Source organism: Xenopus laevis, chromosome 5L (genome assembly GCF_017654675.1).
Source record: "Xenopus laevis strain J_2021 chromosome 5L, Xenopus_laevis_v10.1, whole genome shotgun sequence".
Lineage (NCBI taxonomy): Eukaryota > Metazoa > Chordata > Amphibia > Anura > Pipidae > Xenopus > Xenopus laevis.
In genome coordinates this window covers 104,116,367-104,143,548 of record NC_054379.1, presented here as the reverse complement: position 1 = coordinate 104,143,548, position 27,182 = coordinate 104,116,367, and the positions used below count along the sequence as shown (strand labels likewise).

Below are 27,182 nucleotides of genomic sequence, written 5' to 3'. Positions count from 1 at the left end.
GCAGGGACCTATAGAGTATTAAAATAATTCATTGGTGGCCAGGGGACTAAAAAAAATATGAATAAATATGAAATAATGAACTCATGGCTTTAGGACTTCGCCTCCTATCATGACTTTGGGGCTTTTTGCCGCTTCAGGACTTCAATTTCTGCTGTTTTCGTGACTTTGGGTCTTTTTTCACCACTTCAGCTGTTCGGCCTTTCGGCACTTACGCATTTCGGCTGTTCCGGAAGGGCGGGACGGCTTCAGCGCTGTCAAGGGGGCCGGCTCTTTCGAAAAGTTCAACACGGCAGTGCCCCCTTCAGCCCCGGGCCTGTACACTTGTACCCCCTGCCTATCCATATTCCAGTCTCTCATCCAAACTACTGCCTTGTTGCTAGGGTAAATAAGACCCTAGCAACCAGATAGCAGATGAAATATCAAACTGAAGAGCTCCTGAACAAAGATTTTAATAACTGAAAACCACAAAAAATAAAATGAATTCCAATAGCAAATTGTCTCAGAATGTAACTGTCTACAATCTACATCATAATAAAAGTTACGTTTAAAGGCAAACTACCCCTTTAATACTCATGACTGCATACTTTTTTTAAGACAGCAACTGACGATAAGTATAAATGATCACATATTCATAAATAAGTAGGGATGTATGTACATCAGGCCGAATCCTGAACCAAACCTTTAGTTTACCTGGTGGTCAATGTCTACAAGGAGACAAAAGCACTCTACTGTAAAACAAAAAAGGACAATCAAAGCCCAATTTTGAGGCCGTCTGGTGTCTTTAGTATTTTGGATCCTCCAGCTCTGAGCTGCTTCTTAAAAAACATGTGCACCACCAGGTAGTGTTCTTTAGTGTAATTTGCCTCTATTTTGCAGGCATCCAGGTGTATTACATACAGTTACCATCTCAGCACATGAGCATTTTGTGATGGGCAAATGCATTATGTAATGTAGTGTAGAATGTTGTTTTATTTGGAGAATATAAAGTGCCATTATACAAATATTTCCAGACAACAATATTGTAACAAGGTTTCTTGGTTGAGCTTAGTTCTTTATTCAAGATGCAAAAAAATACAAAGCATATATTTTGGAAGGTGAAGTCTAACAGTGACCCTAACAAAAAAACAACAATAAAAACAATATAAATAATGAACACTACATTGCATAGCTCTCTTGCTCTATAGCTATAGTCCATCTGAATTCTTCTTGGTAAGGCTTCAGCCATTAAACTCACTTCTTAGCAGTCTGACTGTTTGACCACAACCCTTAGGGCCCGACACAAGGGACATTTTGCCACCTGCAATATATCTGCGCTACTGCGGGTGGCGGAACATCCCTAGTTTGCTTTTTACCGGCAATAATGTAAATAACTGGTGGGGAAACATCAGTCTGCAGTTGCTTCGAAAGGAAAACATAGGGTCACTTGAGACACCCAAAGCCATGCATATGTTTCCCCAGCTGCAATTTACATTATTGTCAGGGGGAAAGTGTTTTTTTGGAGATTAATTGCCCATTGTAGAGCAGATTTACCCCCAGGCAACTAATCTCCATGCACTGATACTGTAACACTCTCTCTCCATCTTTTCTGCAAAAGTTCTTTATCCTCAGGTGATCTTGGAATAAAATGCACGCAGTGGGATTTGAATCAGAAGAGGCCTATGAGCTCCAACTGTTGTACAACTACAATTCCCATAATGCTGTCACCAGTGAAGCAGGTAAATGCAGGGAATGCTGGAGTTTGTTCTACACAACTAGGGGCAGATTTATCAAGGGTCGAATTTCGAATTCATGGGAGTTTTTTTCAAAATGTATTTAAAAAAAAAATATATATTTTTCAAAACTTGGGTGTATACGATCGACCGGAAAACTCAAATCAAATTCAAATCAAATTTGATTTGAGTTTTAAAAACTTTATTCGAGTTTTATCTCCGAAAAAAACTCGAACGTCAGGAAGGCTGCAAACAACTCCAAATTGATCCCAGGACGTCTGCCATTGTCTAAAACAGCAATTCGGCAGCTTTTAGGTGGCGAATAGCCTAATTCGAGTTCTTAAAGGGCCCGTGTATGATAAATCTCAAAAATCTTAAAAAAAAAAAAACCCTCAAATCGAATTTTAACATTTCCATTTACAATTTTCACTTCGACCCTTGATAAATCTGCCTACTAGTGTGTCAAAACGATATGAGAGAAACATTTCATAGGAATACAGAAAAGCCCAGCAACACCCCAACTTTAATTGATATTTTAAGTCTGTTAGAGTCTTGCTCCTCCAACTTTTGTTAGCTGCATCTCCCAGCATTCCTCTGAAGAGGAAGTTGTAGTTTTCAAAATTCTTCTGAAACATTGAACCTGTGCATCTCCAGGTGTTGGTGACTGGGATGCTGAAAGCTGTAGTTCAGCAACAGCTGGAGAGTTATAGGTTGAACACTGCTGCCTCACTTCTAACACCAGACATACAGTATACTGGAAACGAACATTGCCCAATATTTTTGTTTTAATAGGTTACACATAATATACGTGGCTTTAATTCTATAACACGTCATTATAAAGAAGCCAGTTGCTTAAAAAAAAAAATGACTAAATTAATTTACGAATAAATTAAGCTGTGCATCACAAATACGTTAGCAAGGTGAAATACAGGCACTTGACAGTTTAATGTTCAAGGCAAATAACCTTATCTCAGGGATGCCAGGCTTGAGGCTGTTGCACACCTACATCTCCCATAATCCTCTTGCCCTAAAGCTGTTGCTGAACTACAACTCCTATGAATACGCTGAAGCTGGCTGAAAAGGGATATGTAATTCAGCAACAGTTGCGAGCTGCCTGTCTGACATCCCTGCCTTAAATGGTAACAGTCTAAGCAAGTCTATTTTATACCCAGTGTATACATTCACAGAGGAAATCTCCTTTATTTATTTATTTTTTTTGGTACAGCCAAATTTTCTTTTACAAAGTGTAGGCATAGGCGAAGCACCTACTCCTTTCACAGCTGTTTCTCAGAACGGCTCTGTTAAATAACTTGAAGACAGTAGAAGTGCAAATTTATTTCTGTAGGATCTAGATAAATATAAAAGTAGGTATACAATACTTAATAGAATTTGGTATAAAATGACATGAAAATCATGAAACCTGCAGCCTCACAGTGGAAAGACATTGCATATTGCTCGCTTGCCATGGTTTTCATTCTAACTCCTTCCAGTTCTCTGTCAGGTTTCCTTTGCTCCGCCTTCGAATACTAACCAGTTTCCCAGCTGATTTTATGCTCCACCTGGAGCTGTTTCCTGAACTGGTCAGGTTTGTATATTTTGTGGATCCTTTGGTTTCATCCTCCCAGCCCGGCCAGGAATTGGGATCATCTAATCCATCATCAGGAAAAGTTGGAGACTCCTCTACTGTTATATGTGGAGGTTCCCAGCCCTCAATCTCATCAGCTTTCTTTGGCTGAATGTTCTGTTTTATTGCTAAACTGTCCCAAAAGCCAGCTTTCTTTTCCGTCTTTAGATCTTCTTTTGGTTTCGCAGATATTCTGTAACAAACACATAAAAGATATCATTTAAGGGGTGGTTCACCTTTAAGTCAACTTTTAGTATGTTATAGAATGGCTAATTCTAAGCAACTTTTCAATCGGCCTTCGTGCTTTATTTTTTTTTTATATCGTTTTTGAATTATTTGCAGCCTTCTTCTGGCTCTTCCCAGCTTTCAAGTGGGGGTCACTGATCCCATCTAAAAAACAAATGCTATGTAAGCCTGCAAATTTACTGTTATTGCTTCTTTTTATTACTCATCTTTCTATTCAGGCCCTCTCCTATTCATATTCCCTATTCATGGGCCCTAGAAACCAGACTGCTGAAACTGCAAACTGGAGAGCTTTTGAATAAAATGCTAAATCACTTGACAACCAAATAATAAAAATTGAAAACGAGTTGGAAATCAGAATAACACTTTCTACATCATACTAAAAGTTAATTTAAAGGTGAATAACTCCTTTAAAAACAGCCCATCAAATGGCTGAATGTCTTACAGCTCTACTAGAACATACATAATATACATACATAAATGCATAATACACATTGCAAGGCTTAAAGGGATCCTGTCATCAGAAAACATGTTTTTTTCAAAACACATGAGTTAATAGTGCTACTCCAGCAGAATTCTGCACTGAAATCCATTTCTCAAAAGAGCAAACAGATTTTTTTATATTCAGTTTTGAAATCTGACATGGGGCTAGACATTTTGTCAATTTCCCAGCTGCCCCTGGTCATGTGACTTGTGCCTGTACTTTAGGAGAGAAATGCTTTCTGGCAGGCTGCTGTTTTTCCTTCTCAATGTAACTCAGTGAGACATGGGTTTTTACTATTGAGTGTTGTTCTTAGATCTACCAGGCAGCTGTTATCTTGTGTTAGGGAGCTGCTATCTGGTTACCTTCCCATTGTTCTTTTGTTTGGCTTCTGGGGGGGGGGGAAGGGAGGGGGATGATATCACTCCAACTTGCAGTACAGCAGTAAAGAGTGATTGAAGTTTATCAGAGCACAAGTCACATGACTTGGGGCAGCTGGGAAATTGACAAAATGTCTAGCTCCATGTCAGATTTTTAAAATTGAATATAAAAAAATCTGTTTGCTCTTTTGAGAAATGGATTTCAGTGCAGAATTCTGCTGGAGCAGCACTATTAACTGATTCATTTTGAAAAAAATTGACATGACAGTATTCCTTTAAACACCAGGAAATGGACAAAAATATTAAAGGGAGTAAAGAAGTGATTTAGGGATTTACTTGAAAGAAACAGCAATGATGAGAGGAAAAGAGGAGAGAGATGAGAAAAAAAAGAGAGACTTAAGTTGGCCAAACGAGAGGATCTCTCCCCGATATGCCCACATTGAAGTGGGTGATATCAGGCTGATCCCTAGGGCCCAACGATCAGACCATAATAGATCCGAAACGTGCGGTTGGATCGCAGGACCACATACACACATAGATGCGGCCGCAATCCAACGGGATTTTTTTTACTTGCCTCATCGAGATCTGCCCGACTTTCGGCCAGATATCGAACGGGGAAGCGCCTGGATGGCCCCACGCACGGGCCAATAAGGTGCCGACTCGGTCTGTCGGCAGCTTTTATCGGCCTGTGTATGGCCAGTGAGATAAAAGCAATTTAGGCGACAGCAAGTAATTTTAAGATTAAAACTAGACGACAGTGATAATTATGAAGATCAGGCAAAAGGGTCAAAAACAATATAGAATAAAATGAATTGCAGAAATAATGGATGTCATGAGCGTTTTGATGTAACTGCGTCAGATGCAACGTCCCCCTGTGGTTGCAATGATTATGGAAAAACAGATGCAAAACAAATGGGGGGGGGGGGGTGTTCAAAAGCACATTATTGCTGAAATTAGCAAGAAACGAGTCAAGTTAGTTTGACTAAATTCAGTGGAATCTAGTCAGAATATGTTGACTGATTTAGTGTTTGTACTAATTATGAAGGAAGAGAGATCCATCTGGAGGGTTAAAAGTAAATAGCACATTCAACCTACACTTTAGATTTAGCTCCTTTTAGCAGCTGCTGTTCGTCATCCTTGTTGAATATAGAGGTCACTTCCTTCCATCCTCTAAAACTGGCACCCTGGACCTTGAGAAGATACATAAAGAGCCTTTTATGAATTCATATTGACCACAGTATTGTCACAACAATATCCAAAAACATACATAGCTACAGAATAAAAGCAGGTCTTGGTTGTGAATATATTACTTTTCATGCCTCCTGTATAATGCGCGAGATTACAACACAAAAAAAGAAAAAGCTAATCGCTTAAAATGGAACAGGCCATCTTAATACCTCTGGTACCCAAAGAGTTTTAAATGTTGGTACTGTGCAGTAGTGATCAAAACATGTGAATGTGCACCATGAGCAATATTTCTTTTTCTAATCAATATCCATTTCCGTGAGGTACAAAAAAAAGTTTTTTTGCCAGGATTTAGATTTGTTTTATGGCACTTAAAGTTTTAAAAAGAGTTAAGGCCATATATTAAAATCCAGGGAATTCATCTTGTTAGCGTTAGATCAATGTTAGCATGGAAGTCAGAGGGAAAGATATAATGACTTAGAGAATGAAGGCAAATATTCTTAGATTGTGATGTCAATGCACAGGCATGCAAAGCCAACTCTATTTAACTGTAAGTATGAGGGTGACTCATAAATGGTTCCTCATGTTACAGTTGCTTTTATCAATATAAAGTGTCTTCATATAATAGAAAATTGTCATTAATATAAGGAACATATTCTAAACCACATTTTGGGTTGTAAAGCTGATTTAAGAAAGACAGATATAGAAAGTGACCAAGGAACCCTATGATAGAGACACTCTGGCCAGGTTTCAGTCAGTGCTGGGACTAGCTGGTCTGATACTCTAAGCTCACCCTTTACAATCCCACTATTTTCAGTTTTCTGTCTGTTAAGGGTTCAAAAGTACATGGGCAGATTTGGGGAGATTAAGTCGCCTGGAGATTAATCGCCTCTTCTGCGGGGCGACAATCTCCCCGAACTGCCTTCCACCTGCTATAATGACAAAACGCCAGCGCCAATGCACTTGCGGCGATTCGATTTCTGAAGTCGCCAGAGGTTTCCTCGTGAGGCAACTTCGGAAATCGAAGCACCGCGAATGCATTGGCGCTGGTGTTTTGTCATTATTAACCTGCGTGCAAAGGGGGGAGAGGTGGCTAAGGACATTGGAAGGCCTATACCCCTGTTTTCATTATATCAAAGAAAACATTTATTAGTAGAAAAATCTTCCCAGCTTTCATTCCTTCTCCTTCTGTTCCCTTTCATATCATCCCTCCTTTTTAGTCTCACTTTCCATTCTTTCTTCTCCTTGACAACTCCTTTCTGTTGTCCTTTTAGCGGATTATCAATTTTTAACTTCCTCTTGGATGGCTCTCCTCTTTACAGTGTGTTAAATATGCCACATTTTTGGTTATAACAGTTGACATATGGGCTGATGATCTAGATCAGGGGTGTCCAAAAGGTAGATCAGGATCTACCAGTAGACCTTTAGTTGGTGATAAGTCAATACACTGCCAACAAACAGGTTGACTAAATTAATGTTCTGTTTCATTCTTTTCATTCAGATATTTATTCTGTTACATAAGCAATATAAACTCTATCATATAATATTTAAGTAATATTCTCCATGGAAAAGAATGCTTTTATGGATGTAGATCATAATTAGGGATACACCGAATCCAGGATTCGGTTCGGGATTTGGCCTTTTTCAGCAGTATTCGGCCTAATCCTTCTGCACAGTCGAACCGAATCCGCATATGCAAATTAGGAGTGGGGAGGGAAATTACATGACTTTTCGCCACAAAACAAGTAAGTAAATTTTTACCCCCTTTCCACCGTTCGGTTTCGGTTTGGTATTCGGCAGAATCTTTCACAAAGGATTCGGGGGTTCAGTCAGATCCAAAATAGTGGATTCAGTGCAGCCCTAATCATAATGGGCCAACATAATTAAAGTTGACCTCGCATTATTAAAGAATGGGTACTCCTGATCTATATGCTTGTAGTAAACTGTGTGAAAGTTATTTTTCCACTGCCAAGCAAAACTGAAATATCATCTACAGGCTGTAGTAGATAACTGGGGCTCATTAGTCAGATTATCACTAATATTGCTATTATATATTATATTAATATGCATTTACATTTTTTTTTATCAATCACACACAGTAACCAAGCTATTCGGTATAACCAATTACAGATAAATAAGTTGACCATCAATCCAAGCGAATGGCCCTCTGAACATATATTTTTAGATGATTGTGATAGGGAAAACCCCCTACAGCGTATGGGGAAGGTCATTTGAAACCACTGCTTAAAGGCTGCTATAAGTTACATTTCTGTGGATGTAATTTTTGAAACAAATCATAAGTAACTGTCTTAGGCAAATGTACCCTGAAACAATTCTCAGAAATGAAATGTTTTGATGGCCGATAATTCGAATATCCTTCCCAAGAAAAAAAAAAATGATACCAGTTTTCCCACAGACTTCTCAAGAGCAGTCACAGCTGCAAATCATGTGATTGTTCCCAGTTATTTTTCTGATACCTAACAAGAATGGCAGAAGTGGAGAATTGGCCTCTTATTGCGCTGATCTTTCAGTGAAAGACCTTTTTCACACAATAAAATAAATCCAAGTATATTGGAGTGAATGGGCTACTTGTATGTCTGTTGTGGTGCAGAATATTCAAATGGTATATTTGCCCCCTGAGATAAACATGCAAAGCAGTTCAGAGTGCAGAGCTAAATGTACAGCTTCATTTGTTAGCAAACTAATTAAGAAAATTAAGTAAAAAATGTACTTGTTTATTATGCTGAAATGCAAAAATCATATATGATTACACAATCAAAAGTTATAACATATTACAAAGAGAAAATCTCACATTCCAAAAAAATTTCTTTAGTTTAAAAAAACTGTTTGGAGAGCACTATACACAAGAAATGCATCTTGTTCTTTTTATTGTATTGGTTGCGTTATGTCTAGTTTTCGTGTCCCTTTGTAAAGTAAAGGGCAGATGCCAACATTGTATTTTATCTTAGTATCAGTTAATAACATGTTAATAGACCTATTTTAACCTCTCATGTTAAAAGTGACAGTATAGAATATATCCGGTATATGACACGTTTAATCAAATACAGAGATAAGTAAGCATGTAAACTATACCCATGATAAATATAAAAGAATAGGAACGACACTCGCATGTATTGTTAAGGCTCCTTTCACTTTAATTCAAGCCACAGTTTGATTTATGTAGTGAATTCCTATCTTTCATGTTTATACTGTATGGTGATGTTAAGCCAAACATCCAGGGAAGAGAGGGAGCTGCAGGAGAATTGAAGAAGAAGAAGAACCTTTTAATACATTTGAAAACTGCATCCATAATTCCTTAAATCACACAGAATATTGGTTATTCATTAATGGTATATATATTAACCAGTATTAAAATCTGTGTTTTCCCTTTCTTCCTAAAAGCAGTGGGCAATGGTATTGATAAGGCCTGCACTCTACTAACAGGGGCTCTTCATCTAGAATGAGTACGTGCCTAAACATCAAGTATCAAATATGATAAGTGTTGCCTGTTATTGAGATTGCCATTTACTGTTCTGTTTGGCTGGACATAACATACCACACTACCACTCCCCTCCTACATCATAGCTAGTGTTGCCACCTTTCTTGAAGAATAATTCCCACCACATTGATAGGGCAGGGGATGGGACCTTAGGGTGGCAGGACAGTATAGTAAAGGAATGTGGGCTCATCTGTGGAAATTTGGTGAGATGATCAGGGAGCAGGATTGCAACCTTTCAGATGAACTGATCGCCAAAGTTATGTGGGCAGGGATTAGGCTGATTGGTGACATCAGTGTGTAGGGAATGGGCAAATACAGGGAGGCTTTACTGGCAATTACACGGCTGAAACAAAAATTTTTAATACCGGCCCCAGCTATAGTTGGTGATTTACTGGTTAGGCTAGTAAAGCATTAGTCAGATGGCAGCCTGGTGCGGAGACACAATGGCAGGGGAGAGGAGGCAGAGATGAGATTAATTGTGGGCGGGGGGCAGAAAGACAGGTAAGAAATTTACAGACAAATACATTGATGGTCAATTTGCATTAGCAGCCCTGGCCTTGGCTGTTATTTTACTGGCTAGGCCTGTGAAATACTGGCCATGTGTCAACCCCAATCATTGTACACTTGTTGAAGGTGATAAAGAAGATCATGGTAAGCCTGTTAGTCAGACAATGGTTGCTTATGCAAGGCTAAGGCAATAATGTGCAGATAGAAGCTTGGTGACATAAAGAAACGGAAAAGACACATTTAGCCAATAACAATTCCATAGGCACAATAAAAAAGAAGATATAGTGGCCCTTTAATTTTGAGTAGTCACATTACATGTCCTGTGCCAAATATGTAATTGGCAATTTGTTTGTGAGCTGGAGTCTACTACAATTAGAGAATTCTATAGATTAGAAGCTTTAGTATTAGCTTTAGATGTGAAAGTAACTTGTCTCATACCTGTAGACATATTTACAAAGAGCTCTTTAAACTGAATAATACTTTGTGTAACAGCAAGCTACAGAATGCACAGACCTTGATCAGTGTTTGTTTACAGAAGGTACTGAACCTCTATACACTCAAATTAGGGGATGTGAGCATATACTGAAAAAGCAGTGTGTGTGTTTTCATGCCTGCGAACTGCACGCACATTCCTGCCAAGCCTCAATAGCGACACAACCAAGCTAAATGTATTTCTCTTACTCCCTGGGGCAGGAAACGTTTAGCAGTTGCTGGAGCGCATATCCCTGTGGCCGTTTCATATGAACATCATCAGTACCTATCACCAAATGTGTATTTAATGGCAAAATTAGCGAGAAATATGCACGGTTTCTTATTTGCTCTGCGTTCCCCAGTAGATTGGTCTCCTGGCAAAAATAAATGACGGCTGCTAAATGCTATTTGAATAGTGAATTAATCACAGGAATGTCATCTCATTTCAATATTAAAAGGGCTCAGTCAGTTGCAATAAAACGGTTTGTAAAATCCCCAATGATCAAAACAGTCTAGATGTGTCTCTGTATGTGTTTGCCTCCTGATAAAGGGCTTTGAAAGACATTGGCTGAAGAAATTGCCTGCAGCATGCTGAGCTACTCTTTCACTAGATGACCATACCTATCAGCTCCATGTAACTTTGAGGCTTGTGATTAACTTTATACAAAGTCAGTGACATTGTGAATGCACCGCACGTCCTTCACCATAAGGCCTACCAGTGCCCATGATTCCTGGGGAAAACAGAGTCATGGATGGAGGCGAAATGGTAGCATGACTGGAGTTGGGGTGGGAAAGGAGAAGGCACAGCTCAGGGCCCAAAGAAGAGTAAATACATCCCTGTACATTAGGCAAGAAGATAGCTAAATGACACCAACCTCAGCGGGTCACTTATTTTACAAAACAAATTCATCTATTGAAGGGGTGTCCAAACTTTTTGCCACGAGGGCTAGATTTGGTGAGGTGAAAGTGTGGGGGCTGACCATTCAGCCTGACATTCTTTGAACTATTAACATCATTTAACTCATTTAACAAGGAATCGCATAGCTGTAGCTGGCACATCAGTACGTCTATTGCATCAATAGTCAGCAACAGACGTACTGCGAGATCGGCGCATCACTATGTGCCTGTACTTGTCTATTGCTAACACCTTCAGCACACAGGCAGCAGTATAGTGGCAGATCATTTCACTAATGTGCCCAAATATTACTACTACGTGATTCCTGATTGCACTATGCTGGCGGGCCGCATTATCAATTTTGTGATGGAGGCTGAGGGCCGGTGTAAATTTGAAAACGGGCCGCATTTGGCCCTCGGGACTGACTTTGGACATGCCTGATTTATTGTGAAATAGAAGTCATTGTGAAATGTGCTGTGAACTGCCTGACATTATTTCCCTTCCTTTAGTCATCCTTAGGGTTGCCACCTGCCCCGTTTTGAACCAAAACGGTCCCAATTTTTGAACAGGCCGTCTGGTTCAAAACTGCCTGTCTATATTGAATCCCCGACAGGACTCTGCCCTGAGTGACGCAGAATTCAGCCAATCACTGGCTGCCACATCATAGCCGCATCACCAGCTACCCCTCAACGTCCTTGTTCCATCTCCCTTCTGGACTATTTGAGGAAACAAAGAAAGAAACCCTAGCTATACTAAAACAATGTCTCAAATTATATGTGAGTTACGCATGGCAAACATGACATTTTAGTACTGCAACTTAAAACCCCAGGATTCAGGTAATACACTTACAAGCAGAGGCTACTACAGTAACATATTGTGGTTTACTTGGACTTTATTAGCATTGAGCTTTAATAAACCACCTGCCCCAATCCCTTCTGGAATGTGCTGTCAACTGCAGAGCACAGAAAGGTAAAAATAAATACTATGTTAAGACAAACATCTGTCTCAGTTGCATTTAAAAAGTAAATGTATTTGTTTTAACTTATATACACATTCAACTTAAGAACAAACCTACAGACCCATCTCGTACGTAGCCCTGGGACTGCCTGTACTTATAAAGCATTTACAGGGCTGTACAAAAGAACATCACACATACAATTAACATACAGATACTGAGAGATGTAGGAGGTAAATGGGGCTCTGCTTTAATGAAATATGGTGTATACATGAGTACTTATGACACACAAATATAACATATGCCACCAAACAAGCTCAACCAGAGGAAGGCAAAAGGGTTCCATCCAAAGATGTCTCTAATTTGCCTCCCAAGGTAAAAAAAAAATCCTTCTTGTAGCCTTGTATTTTCTTACTTGCTCAAAAGACACGCAACTCTTTCTTTAATGATATGTAAACCATAGCTATCTACAGTATTTTATTTTTAGTTTCAGAGATATTTAACTTTTTAACTTCTAATATAACTAAATTTGTATCAACAGCACCTCCTACAGGTCATTTTCTGTAACTGTACAGTTGGAGAGAAAAGTTCAGAAAGAAAACAGAGAGCTGTTCTGATGTTACTCGGCTTTATATAATTTATATCCCCTCAAATAACTTTTTTATCCAACATAAACAGTCTTGAATTTTATAGCCTGTATTTTATTGTCCTGTATTTTGTAGTTGACAGACACTTATGTAACAGTAAAGACATGCACACGGCAAGACAAGAATAAACAGAAATAACACAGTGGTTCATTGCTGCAACAAACTGCTGCATAATTCATATATGAATCATTTGAATCTAGTCATTTAAATAAACAGCTTGGCGTGCTCGATAAAGCTTAACTTGTGTTCAGATACTCTTGTGATCTCTCTGAAGCATTCAATGAATTGCTAATGTTTCTGGGCAACTTCAATGATTTCTGTCTCTCGTGCGGTGGAAAAAGCGTTGATACTGTCAAAACCTCTCCATTCTACCCCTTGCAGTAGGTTGTAAGAGAGGTGTATGGCACCCCCTGTCCTGCCTCATGGGGCATGTTCTGATCAGAAATCACAATGTGCATTTTTGGGTTGCCTTTCAGGTCTCTTGTCATAATGAGAATGTAAATTTCCCATACTGCCAATGTGGCAGTTCTGAGCAAGTGTTCCAGGGAGCATAAACCCAATCTTTAAGGTTTTAATTATGGGGTTCACTCTGTAAATTGTAGGCTACAGCAGTGTTTGACACTTGAAAATAAGAATAAAAAAATTAAAGGCACTAGTGCACATGCTGACTATAGGGTTTCCATCGCTTCTCAGACACTATAGTGCAGGGGTCAGCAACCTTTACTATCAAAAGAGCCATTTTGCCCACTCTTCCACTAAAGAAAAATAGTCTGGAGCTGCAAAACATAACACACAGCTTATTAACTTTTTAAAAGTTTAACCTTTTTTTAATTTTAACTGTTACAACAACAGAATACAACAAACAGAAGTGCAGTGAGCATGTGTAGGCCTACTTTGAAATAAATTAAACACTGAATAGCCCTATTAATGCTAGTGTTCTCATCTGTTTAATGTTACTTCCGTTTCTGAAGCTCCATGCTGATCTTCCTTCTCTTGTCTTGAGTGTGTGACCGAGGTTAGGACAATGATAAATCATCTTGCTGAGGCTCGGTCTTGCCTGTCACTCCTGGGACGTCTGCTGGCGGCTAACCGTTAGCTAACACGGTCGCACACTCACAAAGCCGCCAGCAGGTGCGATGGCTGTATAGATGACGTGAAGGGCAAAGTCGCAAGACCGAGTCGCAGCAAGCAGGATGAAGAGCCACATGAGGCTCCAGAGCCACGGGTTGCCAACCCCTGCTATAGTGGCTGGTGAATAATCTGACAAATGAAAACGATACCCCTCAAACAATGTAGGTCTCTATAAAAATACATTGCATAAACAACTCTGCTTAAACGCTGCTTCATGTAAATAAACCATTTTCATAATAATATACTATTTAGTAGTATGTGCCATTGGGTAATCGAAAATAGAAAATAGCCATTTAAAAAAATAAAAATAAAAAAGGGCTGCCCCCTGGGATCCTTTGATTTACAGTGCACACAAACAAACTATACATGTTAGGTCACACGAGCCAATTAACAGACAGAGTTCTGTCTTTTGCTTCCACACTTCTTCCTGTTACAGTTATAAAATTTCTGGTCAAGTGATCTCTGAGGCAGCACAGAGACCAACATGAAATAGTGATTCAAGGTAAGAAATGTAAAAGGGCAATATTTATTTACTTAAATATATATACCAGTTTGGTAGGATTCTTTAATATGCCACTTAATCTGATACACTATCTGTTGCGTAAGTATTCATTTTGGGGGTATTGTTTTCCTTTAAGGAGTGGGTGCAGGGCCATAAGTAGTTGAAGTAGTGATGTAAAAGTCGCAGGTCCGGACTGAGAATTAAAATAGGCCCTGGCATTTCAGGTACACAGAGGCCCAATCAGCCCACATAGAGGCCCAAGCAGCCCCCACCAGCCCACTATATACTGACTTACTATGGGACCTTATAGCAGCCCCTCTGGCATTTGCCAGAACCCACAGATTGCCAGTCCGGGCCTGCGCAGAACCATGATGCAAATGGGGCAGATCTGGGGGGAGCCACTCAGTGAGTAGGACAGGGGTATAGGTTATAAAGTGGGAGGTAGGGTTGTGGCAGAATGACGGGATTAGTCATACATTTGTAATAAAGTCACACATAACTAAACTAAAAAGAAAAGAATTTCAAATCAGAGTTGTGCCCTGTTACATTGCAATTCCATGGATAAAAAGGCAATAAATGGTGCTGCAAATACTGCTGTAGTCTATAAACATAATTATTGAAATTTAAAACTAATATTTTAATGAACTTTCAGAAATAGATGACCCTAATTTTATTTTGCCAACATATCAAAAATTTCATGATATGGTTATAAAAGTTTGGCCTGATAATACACTTTTTAACTGCCATGGGAAAATATCTGGCAGTGCTCCTGTGTATATGCAGCGGATAATTTCTTGCCCCCTTGATGCTTGCAGGACTAAAGCTGGCCATACATGAAAAGAACCACTCGTTTGGCGAGGTCCCCACATGAGCGGATCTTTCACAGATATATGGCTGATCCAATCGTTTGTGTGTAAGGCTTGGGAGCAGGCGGTCGTTTGTGTTCTATCATTTTGTTAGGTCCTCTTTGATAATACTATGAATATAGGTTTTAAAAAACATTTTCCAGCTGTATTTTCTGGTGTAATACGGTTTAAATTTCACTATAACAGAAGGGGCATATATAAATATATAAACGCAGGGCAGTAAGCAGAGGGCAATTTTCTAGGGATGCACCGAATCCACTATTTGGGATTCGGCCGAATCCTTGGTGAAAGATTCAACTGAATGCTGAACTGAATCCGAATTTGCATATGCAAATTAGGGGCAGGAAAGGAAAACGTGGAAAAAAAAAGTTATTTTGTGATGAAGTCACGCGATTTCCCTACCCGCCCCCTAATTTACATATGCAAATTAATCCGAATCCTGGCGAATCCCCAACCGAATCCTGGATCGGTGCATCCCTACAATTTTTTAAATATGTTCATTACTCACAAAACAGCATAATTGCAGCCAGACTGGAGTTGCACCTGCCAAAATCACACCCGTTGTGTCAAAATGGGCAAAATTGCACATGTTCACAAATCGGGTGCATTTGCATCTGTTTAGTAAACTTTGGCAACCAATCACGTACCCCAAGTTCATTTTATATGAGTGGCAGTAGACATTTGCAACCAAACGAAATGATATATTACTTTCAGAAGGTCCTGGCACTCCATGCACATTACACAGTAAGAGGTAGTGGATAGTGGCATCCTAAGCACATTTTAAATGGGAGGAAAACTAAGACCAGCTGATGCACAGAAGAGAAGGAAATTCAACTATCAAAGAACAGGTCTTGTTCCTGTCTGACTAAACAGTGCAATACTGGGTTGTATTAGAATGCAGAGATTTAGGCTTTGGGCAACCCCTGAGACTTGGGAACCAGGTAACTACCCAAATTGTTTGTATATAATGTGCCACTACCTTACATGCTGATGGATGTCACTTTCCTTAAAAGACTCAAGCTGCTCACCTTTGAGATAACTTTTAGTTTAATGTAGAGATATTCCGAGACAATTTGCAATTTGTTTTCATTTTTTATTATTGAAGGTTTTTGAGTTATGTTTTTTATTCAGCAGCTCTTCAATTTACATCTTAAGCAATCTGGTAACTATGGTCCACATTACGCTAGCAACCATGCATTGATTTGAACAAGAGACCGGAATGTGAATAGGAGAGGGCCTGAATAGAAGGATCAGTATTAAAAAGTAACAATAACAATAAATTTGTAGCCTTACAGAGCATTTGTTTTTTTTAGAAGGGAGTCAGCAACGCCCATTGGAAAGGTGCAAAGAGTCAGAAGAAGAAAAAGGCAAAAAACTATAAACCTATAAAAAAAGAAATAATCAAAACCAATTGAAAAGTTGCTTAGAAGTGGCTGTTCTATTACATAATAAAAGTTACCTTAATGGTGAACCACCCCTTTAAAGGAATAGTAACACCAAAAGTATGTGTCTTTAAGTAATGAAATTATAATGCACTGGTAACAGCTGTGTGTTTGCTTCAGAAAGACAACTATAGTTTATATAAACAAGCTGCTGTGTAGCCATTGGGGCAGCCATTCAAGCTGAAAAAGGAGAAAAGGCACAGGATACACAGCAGATAACAGATAAGCTCTGTTGTATACAATAGGATTCTTCAGAACATATCTGTTATCTATTGTGTATCCTGTGCTTGAATGGCTGTCCCCATGGCTACACAGCAGCTTCTTTATATAAACTATAGTAGTCTTTCTGAAGCATACACATGAGTTGTACCAATGTACAACAGTACATTATACTGCCATTTCTTTTGGTGCTACTGTTCCTTTAAGTGGCCCCAGTTTAATCAAACAGCAGACCCAAAAGGGAAACAAGCTGCAGTTCAGTTTGAAAAGAATTGCAGTTGAGCAAGTGGCAAGGAGAATTCCATCATGGTGCCAGCAAAACCATTACCGCTGTGTAGAAAAAATAAATGGCAGAAATGTTAGTCCAGGTTCTGAAACCAACAAGGCATCTTAACTAGGGATGCACCAAATCCAGGATTCGGTTCGGGATTCAGCCAAGATTCGGCCTTTTTCATCAGGATTCAGCTGAACCCTTCTGCCCGGCCGAACCGAATCCTAATTTGAATATGCAAATTAGGGGTGAGAAGGGAAATGGCGTGACTTTTTGTCACAAAACAGGAAAGTAAAAAATCTTTTCCCCTTCCAACCCCTAGTTTGCATATGCAAATTAGGATTCGATATTCGGACGAATCTTTCGCTAAGGATTCAGGGTTCTGCCGAATCCAAAATAGTGGATTCGGTGCATCCCTAATCTTAACTAAATCATTACTTCTGCACATCCCTCAGAATAATGGTGCTATGATGAACATGATCGGGTATGGCGTACAGAGTCCTGTGTACACACTGCACACACTGTTCCAATGACAGACTTCACTAGAACAGGTCTTCATAAATATCAGCATATTTTTACTACAGTTGGTCCAGATATAGTGAGTTGACGTTCTTCCTGCCAGCATTGTTCTTGAGCATTCCAAATGTGTAGAAACATTTATATAAATAAATAGCATAAAATACAGTTCTTGGAATGGGCAACTTGACAACTTAAAGCACTTATTATACAGCCCAACACCCCATGTGTTTATACAGACACAGTCATTAATGGCCACTTATAACTTGGAACAGTTGCAAAAGGCAAAGACAATGTACACCGCTTCCTTCAGACGGGCAAGGAAGCACCGGATGCAGATGTGGAACACACTGATTATTGTATAAGGAATGTGACTCCAAGTTCCCTTCAACATGCCACAAAAATAAACGTTAAACTATCTAAATATTATTAATAGTGTACAATTTTCATAAGTGCAAGTACAATGGAACAGCATTTTGGGCCTAATGACCAGATGCAGCCCCCACAAGGAATACATTACCACAGAATGCACTTTTCTCAAAAGAATCTGATTTGTGAAAGTATAAAAACAATAGATATCTCACATTTTTTTCATTTTAAAACAGTTTCCATTTTACTATTGTGGAGCATTAGGTTCATATCATTTTATTACTGCTGAGTGCAGTATTTCAATAGGTATATGGGGAAAAAACTGCAGAAATATATAAACAGTATAAATGTTGATAAATATTAGCAGGGAAGTTCACTTCGACTAAAGGGTTGCTTTATGAACAACTGTACCTTGGGTTCAGGTTATATGAAGTAAGAAAACACGAGTGCAAGCTTAATCGCTACTACTGCACACAGCAGAGGCACAATCATTCATAAATCAGATGTTAAAATTGCAGCAGTTGTGTGCTCTCTCAACTGAATACTTTTCTTCTGCTGCAAACTAACTACAGGATTAGTTAACATAGTACACAGTACAGTTGTTGGCCTGATTAGTATTGCTCAGCCAGATTTAAATACTAATATGGGTGTCAAATCAACCAGCACAGGTAAGGGATCCATTATCCGGAAACCCATTTTCCAGAGAACTCTGAATTACAGAAAAGCTATCTCCCAGAAGACTTTATTTTATCCAAATAATCAAAAGATTTAAAAACAATTTCCCTTTTTTTCTGTAATAATAAAACTGTACCTTGTACTTGATCCCTACCAAGATATTATTAATCCTTATTTGACGCATCCTTATTTATTTAAAGTTTACATGATATTCTAGTAGACGTAGAGGTATGAAGATCCAAATTACAGAAAGATCTGTTATCCAGAAACCCCCAGGTCCCATACCTGTATAAGTTAAAAAATAAAAGCAAAGGTCTTGGTGTCATTGGTTACTGCACTGATATTAGTAAATTAGACCCTTGGGATTAATAAACTAATTCCACCTGCCAAACAGCATGACTGAGCAGTTTCCAGCAGGGAAAATGTTAGGCTAATAAACCATTTTACATCATACCATGTGGGTGATTTAAATTAGCTATGGCAATTCCCCTTTAAAAACTAGAATATTTAATTTAGTAGGAAAAATGTTCAGCTGGAAGATATTCTTGGAAATATAAACATACTTCAGATTAGATGCTTCTTTAGAAAGGTGCAGCGTATAACTTTACATAAACCAGTCCTTATGATGAAGGAATATAACAATTTTCCACTTCAGTTGGATTTATCCTCCATCAAAAAAGAACATTATGGGGCCTATTTACTAATATTCGGGTTTCCTTTTTTTTTTTTTTCTTTTACAGGAATTGTATTTTTCTCTAAAAATTTGAGTTTTTTTTAAAATAAACTTCTCGAAGGGGCCTGTTTACTAACATTCAGATTTCTATTTTTTTCACAAATCACATTTTTTCGCTTACAATTAGATGTTTTTTTTTTAAAAAAAAATTCTCTAAAACTTGTGGTTTCAAAAACCTATAACACCACTAAAATGTATATATAATATATAAAATTATAAGAAAAATGAATTGAATTTAAACAAATAGGTTTTATTTTACACTGTAATACCAAAACGAAAATTGTGGCAAACAGCAATTGTTTGTATGTAATGCATACATAAAAAACAGATTAATGAATGGTTTTATGTTATCTATAAAAGCATTTTTATTTTATTATTCTTATACTTATTCTTTATGTATAGCAACAACATATTCTGTGTGTGTGTCAGAAATAACGTAAGGGAAGCTTTGCAAGTATAGGAAGAATATACAAACTCCTTGCAGACAGTACCAGGAATCAAAGAAGAACTTGAGTTGTGCAAGGCAACAGAGCTAACCACTGCACTGCTGTGCTTCTCAAGTTTATCTTCTATTTATTTTCAGATTACGCTTAATTCTAATATTTGTCAGAGAATGGAATTTTCTTGGAAAAAATATCTTTAAGCTACGTTTTATTTAACAACACCCAGCCTTCACATCAGCCAGAAACTCACATTATTTATTAGCGCAGATACAGCTTGGCATTTGTCCTCTGCTAGTCAAACTATTGATAATCAGACTTGGATTAATAATTCCCAATCTGCTGTATAAGGCTGTAATTTATGGCTGCAAATATAACTGAGAATAAGTGTGCATATGTCAAGGATCTGGTGTCAACTGTCAAGCTGTTACTCTGCAGGTTTGTGCACCCAGATCCAGGCCTTTTTTGATTAATGTTACTCAACTGATATTGGAAGATGGGACCTAGGGCTTTCATCATTATGAAGATTCATTTAATTACATGTAAGCTTTTGTCGTGTCATTGAGCACAGTGCTTGGGGCTTTTGCACTGCAATTTTAACTAATGCCTCGCAAAGCACCGATCCACTGCATAACGCCTGTTTAGGCAGTGGCACTTCTATGTTGACGCAAGACAAGAACCTTGCCTCAGGCCCCAAAAACAACATTCCGAAAACTTACTAGCAAGTCAACTGGCTACTGATTAAATTGACCTAATTGCGTGGGTATGTGTGTTGCATTAGTGTACATAAAAAGCGACATAGGATTTTAAGCCCTACAAGGCAGGAGCTAAACGTCTGGAAGGGAATATACACACAGTGCATTAACCATGCCTTCACATATCCAACAACACCCAAGCGCATTAGTTGCAGCTAAAGTAGTTTTATTGACTGTATACCATGCACCACATGCCTCTCTAGTAGGGATGCACCGAATCCACTATTTTGGATTCGGGCCAACCCCCGAATCCTTTGTGAAAGATTCGGCCGAATACCGAACCCTAATTTGCATGTACAAAATTAGGGGTGGGAAGGGGAAAACATTTTTAATTCCTTGTTTTGTGATGAAAAGTCACACAATTTCCAACCCCACCCCTAATTTGCATATGCAAATTAGGGTTTGGATTCGGTTCGTCTGGGCAGAAGGATATCGGCCGAATCCGAATCCTGCTGGAAAAGGCCGAATCCCGAACCGAATCCTGGATTCGGTGCATCCCTACTCTCTAGTAACACATTTTAAGATCCTATGAATGTAGACCCACTTGTGTATATGTGTCCTAAGGCTCTTCAGAATATGACAAGATACAAAGGAAGAAAATACTAGTAGCCTCTCACTCAGCTGTGTTGCATGCTCGGCAGTCCTTGGAGAATCATTGCGAAGAGACAGGTTGCCTACGATTGTTCATTTAAGATGCTATGTTTGAAGGGCAAGTTATCCTTAATACGTGTTTTTAATTTTCAACAGATGTAATCGGTAGTCCTTTTGATTTTTTAATGCAAATTTAATCTGTAACCTAGAAGAGGGATGCCCAAAAAGTAGATCACAATCTACTCCAGCTGGTGACGAGTTGGTCAGCACTGTTCACATACATCTCCATATCCCATTTCTGGACACTTCTACAGATTTTTTAAAACAATGGTTATTATTAATTGAAATACAATGCTGCTGGTGCACTGCAGGAAGGTTACATTGTTGGATAATACTGGAGATGGCACACCCAAATGCAATAACTTCTATTAAGTAAACTATAAGGGGGTTATTTCTCAAAGGTTGAATTTTAGAGATATGAGAGCTTTTTTATGCCTCAAGTGAACTCACAACTTGAATGGTTTCTAATTTAAGAAAAACTTGAATGGAAAAAAACTAAATCAGCAATTTTGGGGGTTAACAACCCTATAAACTCGAATTGACCGAGTTTTGGGCAGAAGTTTTTGGACGAAACCCTCTGAAAAAAACATGATCATCATGAAGGCCATCTTCAAATTGTTTAAGGGACCTCTGCCATTGACTTCTATGTGACTTCACCAGGTTTTAGCTAGAGTATTTTCGGATTCAAGCGATTTCCAGCTTTGGGGTATAATAGATAAAAAAAAATCTTTTGAAAGAAAAAAAAAATTGATTTTTGACTCTAAAATAACTTTATGGAGAACACAACTCGAACCTTAATAAATCTGCCAGTAAATACTGTAGGTAAAGTTTGTACACCCCATTCTTAATTATTCTACAGTCTTCTTTATTCTCAAACATATTACAGTGGTGTTATTGTGCACTGAAGTTATTGTGGCATTTGTTGAATGAACCAGTATTTGAATTACTAGAGTTGCTTACAGTACACAAAAAGCATGGCTTGCTCTGTTTGCTATGGAATGTTAAGAAACTTTTAAAAAAAAACAACATGAAAAATTTCTTATCCAGAGCAGATGCTTTTTCAATGTGAATTTTACCTTTTGAAACATACTTGCTCTACCATTTAACACAAGCTATATCTCACTAGATGAACGAAGTCCAGCATAGCTGCACATAAATGCTTCAATCGTACTCTGTTTTAGCAGTGGCCTCTATGATGGTATTTCATAAAGGTAACATTCTTCTGCAAGAGCTCGAAATGAAAAGAAACAGTTTAGCAGCATGGACACACGCTCAATATAAAGAACATTCAGACATTTTTTAAATTCTTGATTTAGCAGAACTGTAGTTTCATTTTAGGGTGGCAAATACAGTTTAATTTTAAATAATCTGAGCATTTTTGTTATGTACCAGCAAACATGTTTTCTCACAGGCAACAGGGAGATGTGCTCTGCAGATGCCACACACTGTTGTTAGCAGAAGACACTAAAAGGTTTAAAATCTATAAGGGCCAATCCAAGTGGATGGGAGGCAGATTTTCCTGTGTGGCCATGTCACTAAATGAAAACCAACATACATGTTTTCTATTTGTTATATTTTGTTCTTATCAGTTTAAATGTTAGGATATTTGCTTTAATACACACACAAATAAAGAAATTATACTGTATTTATGTGTGTGCATATATACACACACACACACACACAGAAGCCATGAATATCCAATGAAATACTGTATATGTTTCTAAACAATGCTTAGTGATGTCATCAGTTCTAATTTCTGTTTAGTGATGTCACTTGCATCTTATATGACCAGGGCCGGATTTACATTGCAGGCGCCCCTAGGCCCACTGCCGTTCGTCGCCCCTGTCCCCTCCCCTTTATTCGTGCAAATTTTCATGGAGATTGTATCTACTGTGCATCACCTGTGTTTTTGAACCAATGTGGGTGTGGTTGGGCAGCATGCCGCCCCCCTAAAATCCTGCCACCCTAGGCCTGGGCCTAGGTGGCCTTTCCACAAATCCGGGCCTGTATATGACTTGATGAAACTTGGGTATCCTAAAAAAAGGCCTGTGGCCCTCTGCCATATATTTTCTTATTTTTTACAGTTGGGGATACGGATACATTATTCCACACATTATATACAACATGCATGAAGATGATTCATAAATGACTTACTGTAACTTGCCCTTTCATGCTAGAGAAACTTGTCTTTAAACTCTGTAGTTCCTTAAAAAAATAAGAACAAAAAGAAAAATGAGTAGAGCAAACTTTATCCCAGTTCAGCTGATTAATAGTCACCTGCTACCTCTAGTGAAAGATGAGGCCCCGTTACAGCTGGCAACAAAGTACAGTACCCAGCATTCTCTGGGCTGGATCCTATTACTCAGCAGAAGGTTATCACTGCACTTCATCTCAGATCTCTATTGGAGTGTGTGGGGAAGTGACATACACAGCCAAGACATTACTGTGTAAGCTCTTGTATGCATTATTAGAGAATTAAAGACAAAATGGATTTTCCTTACACAGAAATGTTGCCCTCGGCTTAGATTCCTGAGAACAACTCTCCTGGCACTTTTGGATAACTGTCTTTTCTGCTTTCCATTGACTTTTTAGAGACAAGGTTCAGAACAAAAATGTACAGTTTTAGAAAACAAAATAATGCTCTAATGTAATACATTTACATAGCTTAAAGGGTCAAATGGTAAAAGATTTTTAATATGAATATATATTTTGATAGTATTAGATTCAATCTATTTTTTTTTTTAACTTGGTAGTAAGTAACTTTTTATTTTGTTGTCTTATATTTCTGGCTAGCCAGAGGAAGTGTGTATTTTAAAATGGAAACGGTCTGTTTAAATGTGGTCAAAGTATATTATCACACAACCTAATTATGATATACTCTTCCACTAAGCTTTAAACTACTACAACAGGCAGTAAGATGCCACAGTACATTATACAGGTTGTGCGTGTTCACAAACTAAGCAGTTCAGCCCCTTGTGATCTGGTATGCTGGGAGCTTCCCCTTGTTTGGCATCCCTCCATGAACTATTTTGAACAATGAAAATCTAAATATAGAAAAAACTTTTTTTAACAGACAACCATTACCACTGGCATATGCATGGGATCATCGAGAGGTTCAAGTGACTCAACTTCTATTGCCATGCAATGATTTGGATCAAAAGCAGAAACATCTTGTGAGCAGCTAGCTTATACAACTTGGTCAAGTCATTAGAAATCACTCTGAATTACCTTACTCTGCAGTACTGCAACCATCAGTCCAGAAAGGGGCATCTTGGAATGTATGAACACAGCTGGGGTCCCTAATTAATCACAAGATCTACATTTTGGATTTGCTATTAAGAAATATTCCTTTCGGGGTTCAACTTCAGGCTAGTCCATCCTGCCCCAAAACAATTCACTCATCAGAAAAAGTGACTCCCACTCATTTTCAGTAGTAATCCCCCTTCTCGCTAAAGATATTCTACAGTTCAAACCAATATTGTGCTTGGGACTGTATTTTCTAGAACAGGTTCCCCAACCCTTTTTACCTGTGAGCCACATTCAAATGTAAAAAACAGTTGGAGAGCAACACAAGTATGCAAAACATTTCTGTGGGTGCAAAATGTGGTCTGTGGTTGGCTATTGGTAGCCCATATATGGACTGGCAGTCTACAGGAGGCTGTTTGGCAGTACACATGGTTTTTATGCAACTTAAGCATGACTTCGAGCCCAGAATTCAAAAAGGTAAAACATGTTGCTCACGAGCCACTGGTTAGGGATCACTATTCTATAACCTCCAATATTTTCTAATGTGTCACAATACAGGGACTTAAGCTCCCCATAGACGCGACGATTCTTCTTGCCGAACGACCGATTTTAGGGAAGTCCGACCAATCCTTCGAAATTATCGTGCGGTTAGTGGGATAAGAACGATCGTACATCTTAAGATTTTTCGTCCGACATCTGTCAGGAAATTAATCGGCCAGGTCAAAAAATCTTTGTCGGTCCCAGTGCAATCTATCTATGTTTGCAGGGAGAAGCAGGCAGCTTGTTTTCCTGGCAAATTGGTCTTTTTAGTTGATGGTCAATTCGTACGTTCGTACGATCGTTCCGAGAAAATCGTGGTCTCACTATGAGGATCGGATCTTTTAAAAATCTCAACATCTATGGCCAGCTTAACACAGAGTTAATATATTTTATGATCTAGTGCATCGATAATGGGAAGGCTCGGTCATTACCTAGGTGAGTTGAGGTGGCACCCCATGATAACAAACAATTGGAATCTTTCTTGTCACACAAGTGACCATATTACTTATTTTATAACATATGTGAGAAAGTGAGCCCATTCTTGTTGCTAAACCTAGGTATTTATCACAGAATCGGTAATGCTAATCAGAATTAATTTGCTCTTTAATTAGTTGGACGGAGTCCAGATTTGCCATTCTTATTCACAGTAAATAGCAAGACATCTGCTGCAGTCAGGTAAGCATAATCACCCAATCCTTTAATCTTGTATTCTTAGGCAAGTGGATCTGACTAAATTGCTAGCTCTAACTGCAAATCTTTAAAACTACAGCTGAAGTCTGATATGGGATAAAAGTATGTATGAAGTCACCATATAATCCTTCTAGCCTCACGTGGAGTAGAAGTCCTGGAATGGCCAAATTCCAGACTTCCAACAGTTGCTGTCCTGCCAATTTAATTACAGAAAGCCTTTGTCAGTAATAGTTCAGAAAAAGCTGAAGGACATCACAGCAGATAACCCTTATTTTTCCTGATAAGGAATTTTTCTACTCCTTAACTACCATTTACCAAGACACATCAAATGACTAATAGGATAATGTAATAATTGCTGGTCTAGCAACCCATACCAACCCATTAGCAAGAAACGTTTACTGGACAGATGCTTGTAACACAACATTCAAATGGTTGCTATGGGTTACTAGACCTAGGACAACTTTGCACCTTTTATTATCATCCAGTAAGTGCAGCCGGAGAATCATGAGGAAATATAGGTTATAGAGACAAAATAATAGTTACATGCAGTGGCATGACAGCACTGTGGCTAATTTTTCTCTTTTTGGCTAGGGGAATTGCACACTTCCATTTCTCTTGATTTTTTTCCCCCCCACAAAAGCTATCGAATTGCAGTGGCTTCTCATCAGTTAAAGTCAAATAGATATTTTTAACCAGCAGCAAAATTAAAATCCCTTGAAATGAATATATAGGGTGTCAGTCTGCACATGTATTATACAGTGTACATTATAAAATGACAAGGTCAATATATCATTGTGTCTTATATTTTAAACCAAAGCAACCACCAGCTTAGCACTGATCTCATTAACTTCTATTATCCAGTCCATTAATGATGCATCGTTTCTGTAAACGACTGTGGAATAAGCTGGCACTAAATAAATAAATAATAATACAAAATAATAAATACGGTAGTAAGCATCTCATCAATTATTTCACAGAGCAAAAACAAAATGAAACCTTCCTCTTGCATGCAATATTTTAATGAACATCTTTCTACCAAGCCGCTGGGGAGAACATACATCACCTTTCCATACACATGACAATGCTTCTTTTACGGAGGGTTTGGACCTTTAAAGGGGTCAACATGACTCTCTTTAATAAATCATTCTCCCACACAAGCAGCCTGCGGTGTGATAAATTACTATGTGCTGATTGGACTGCACTAATTTAACCTTGAGTGAACAGCTGGGAGCTAATCTGGCCACAATGAATTGGTGAACTTTCTGCTGCCTTTGGGAGTCCCTCCTCCCCCGTGCAGCTATACAGCTGAGACAGGAGCTATGAGACAATGGTGTAAATTCCAGGAAAATGTAAAATCAAGGAAATGCATTATCTATTGGTGGGACCACAAAATAGAGAGCAAGTTGCATCTGAGAACCATGCAGGCAGGTCACATTCATTCAGCCACCTTTAAAGGAGAACCAAACCCTTAATTATAAAAACCCCTACCCCCCAACCCTACATAGACCCCCCTCCCTGCGCCCCCAGCCTAGTTGTTACC

The 27,182-nt window shown here is 38.6% G+C and overlaps 1 protein-coding gene across 5 annotated transcripts in view; it reads right to left on the bottom strand.

Moving 5' to 3' along the window:
• Positions 1-951: 951 nt before the first annotated feature.
• The window catches only part of tdrp.L (testis development related protein L homeolog), a 69,735-nt gene continuing 43,504 nt past the window's right edge, over positions 952-27,182 (bottom strand). For 2 of the 5 annotated variants that reach the window (XM_041562283.1, XM_018262067.2), the window contains exons 4-6: positions 23,321-23,371; positions 5,533-5,627; positions 2,896-3,526 (exon numbers count right to left, since the gene is read on the bottom strand). In XM_041562283.1, the coding sequence (XP_041418217.1) occupies positions 3,181-3,526; positions 5,533-5,627; positions 23,321-23,371 (492 nt within the window). In that variant the 3' untranslated portion in view covers positions 2,896-3,180. 5 annotated transcript variants of the gene reach the window in all.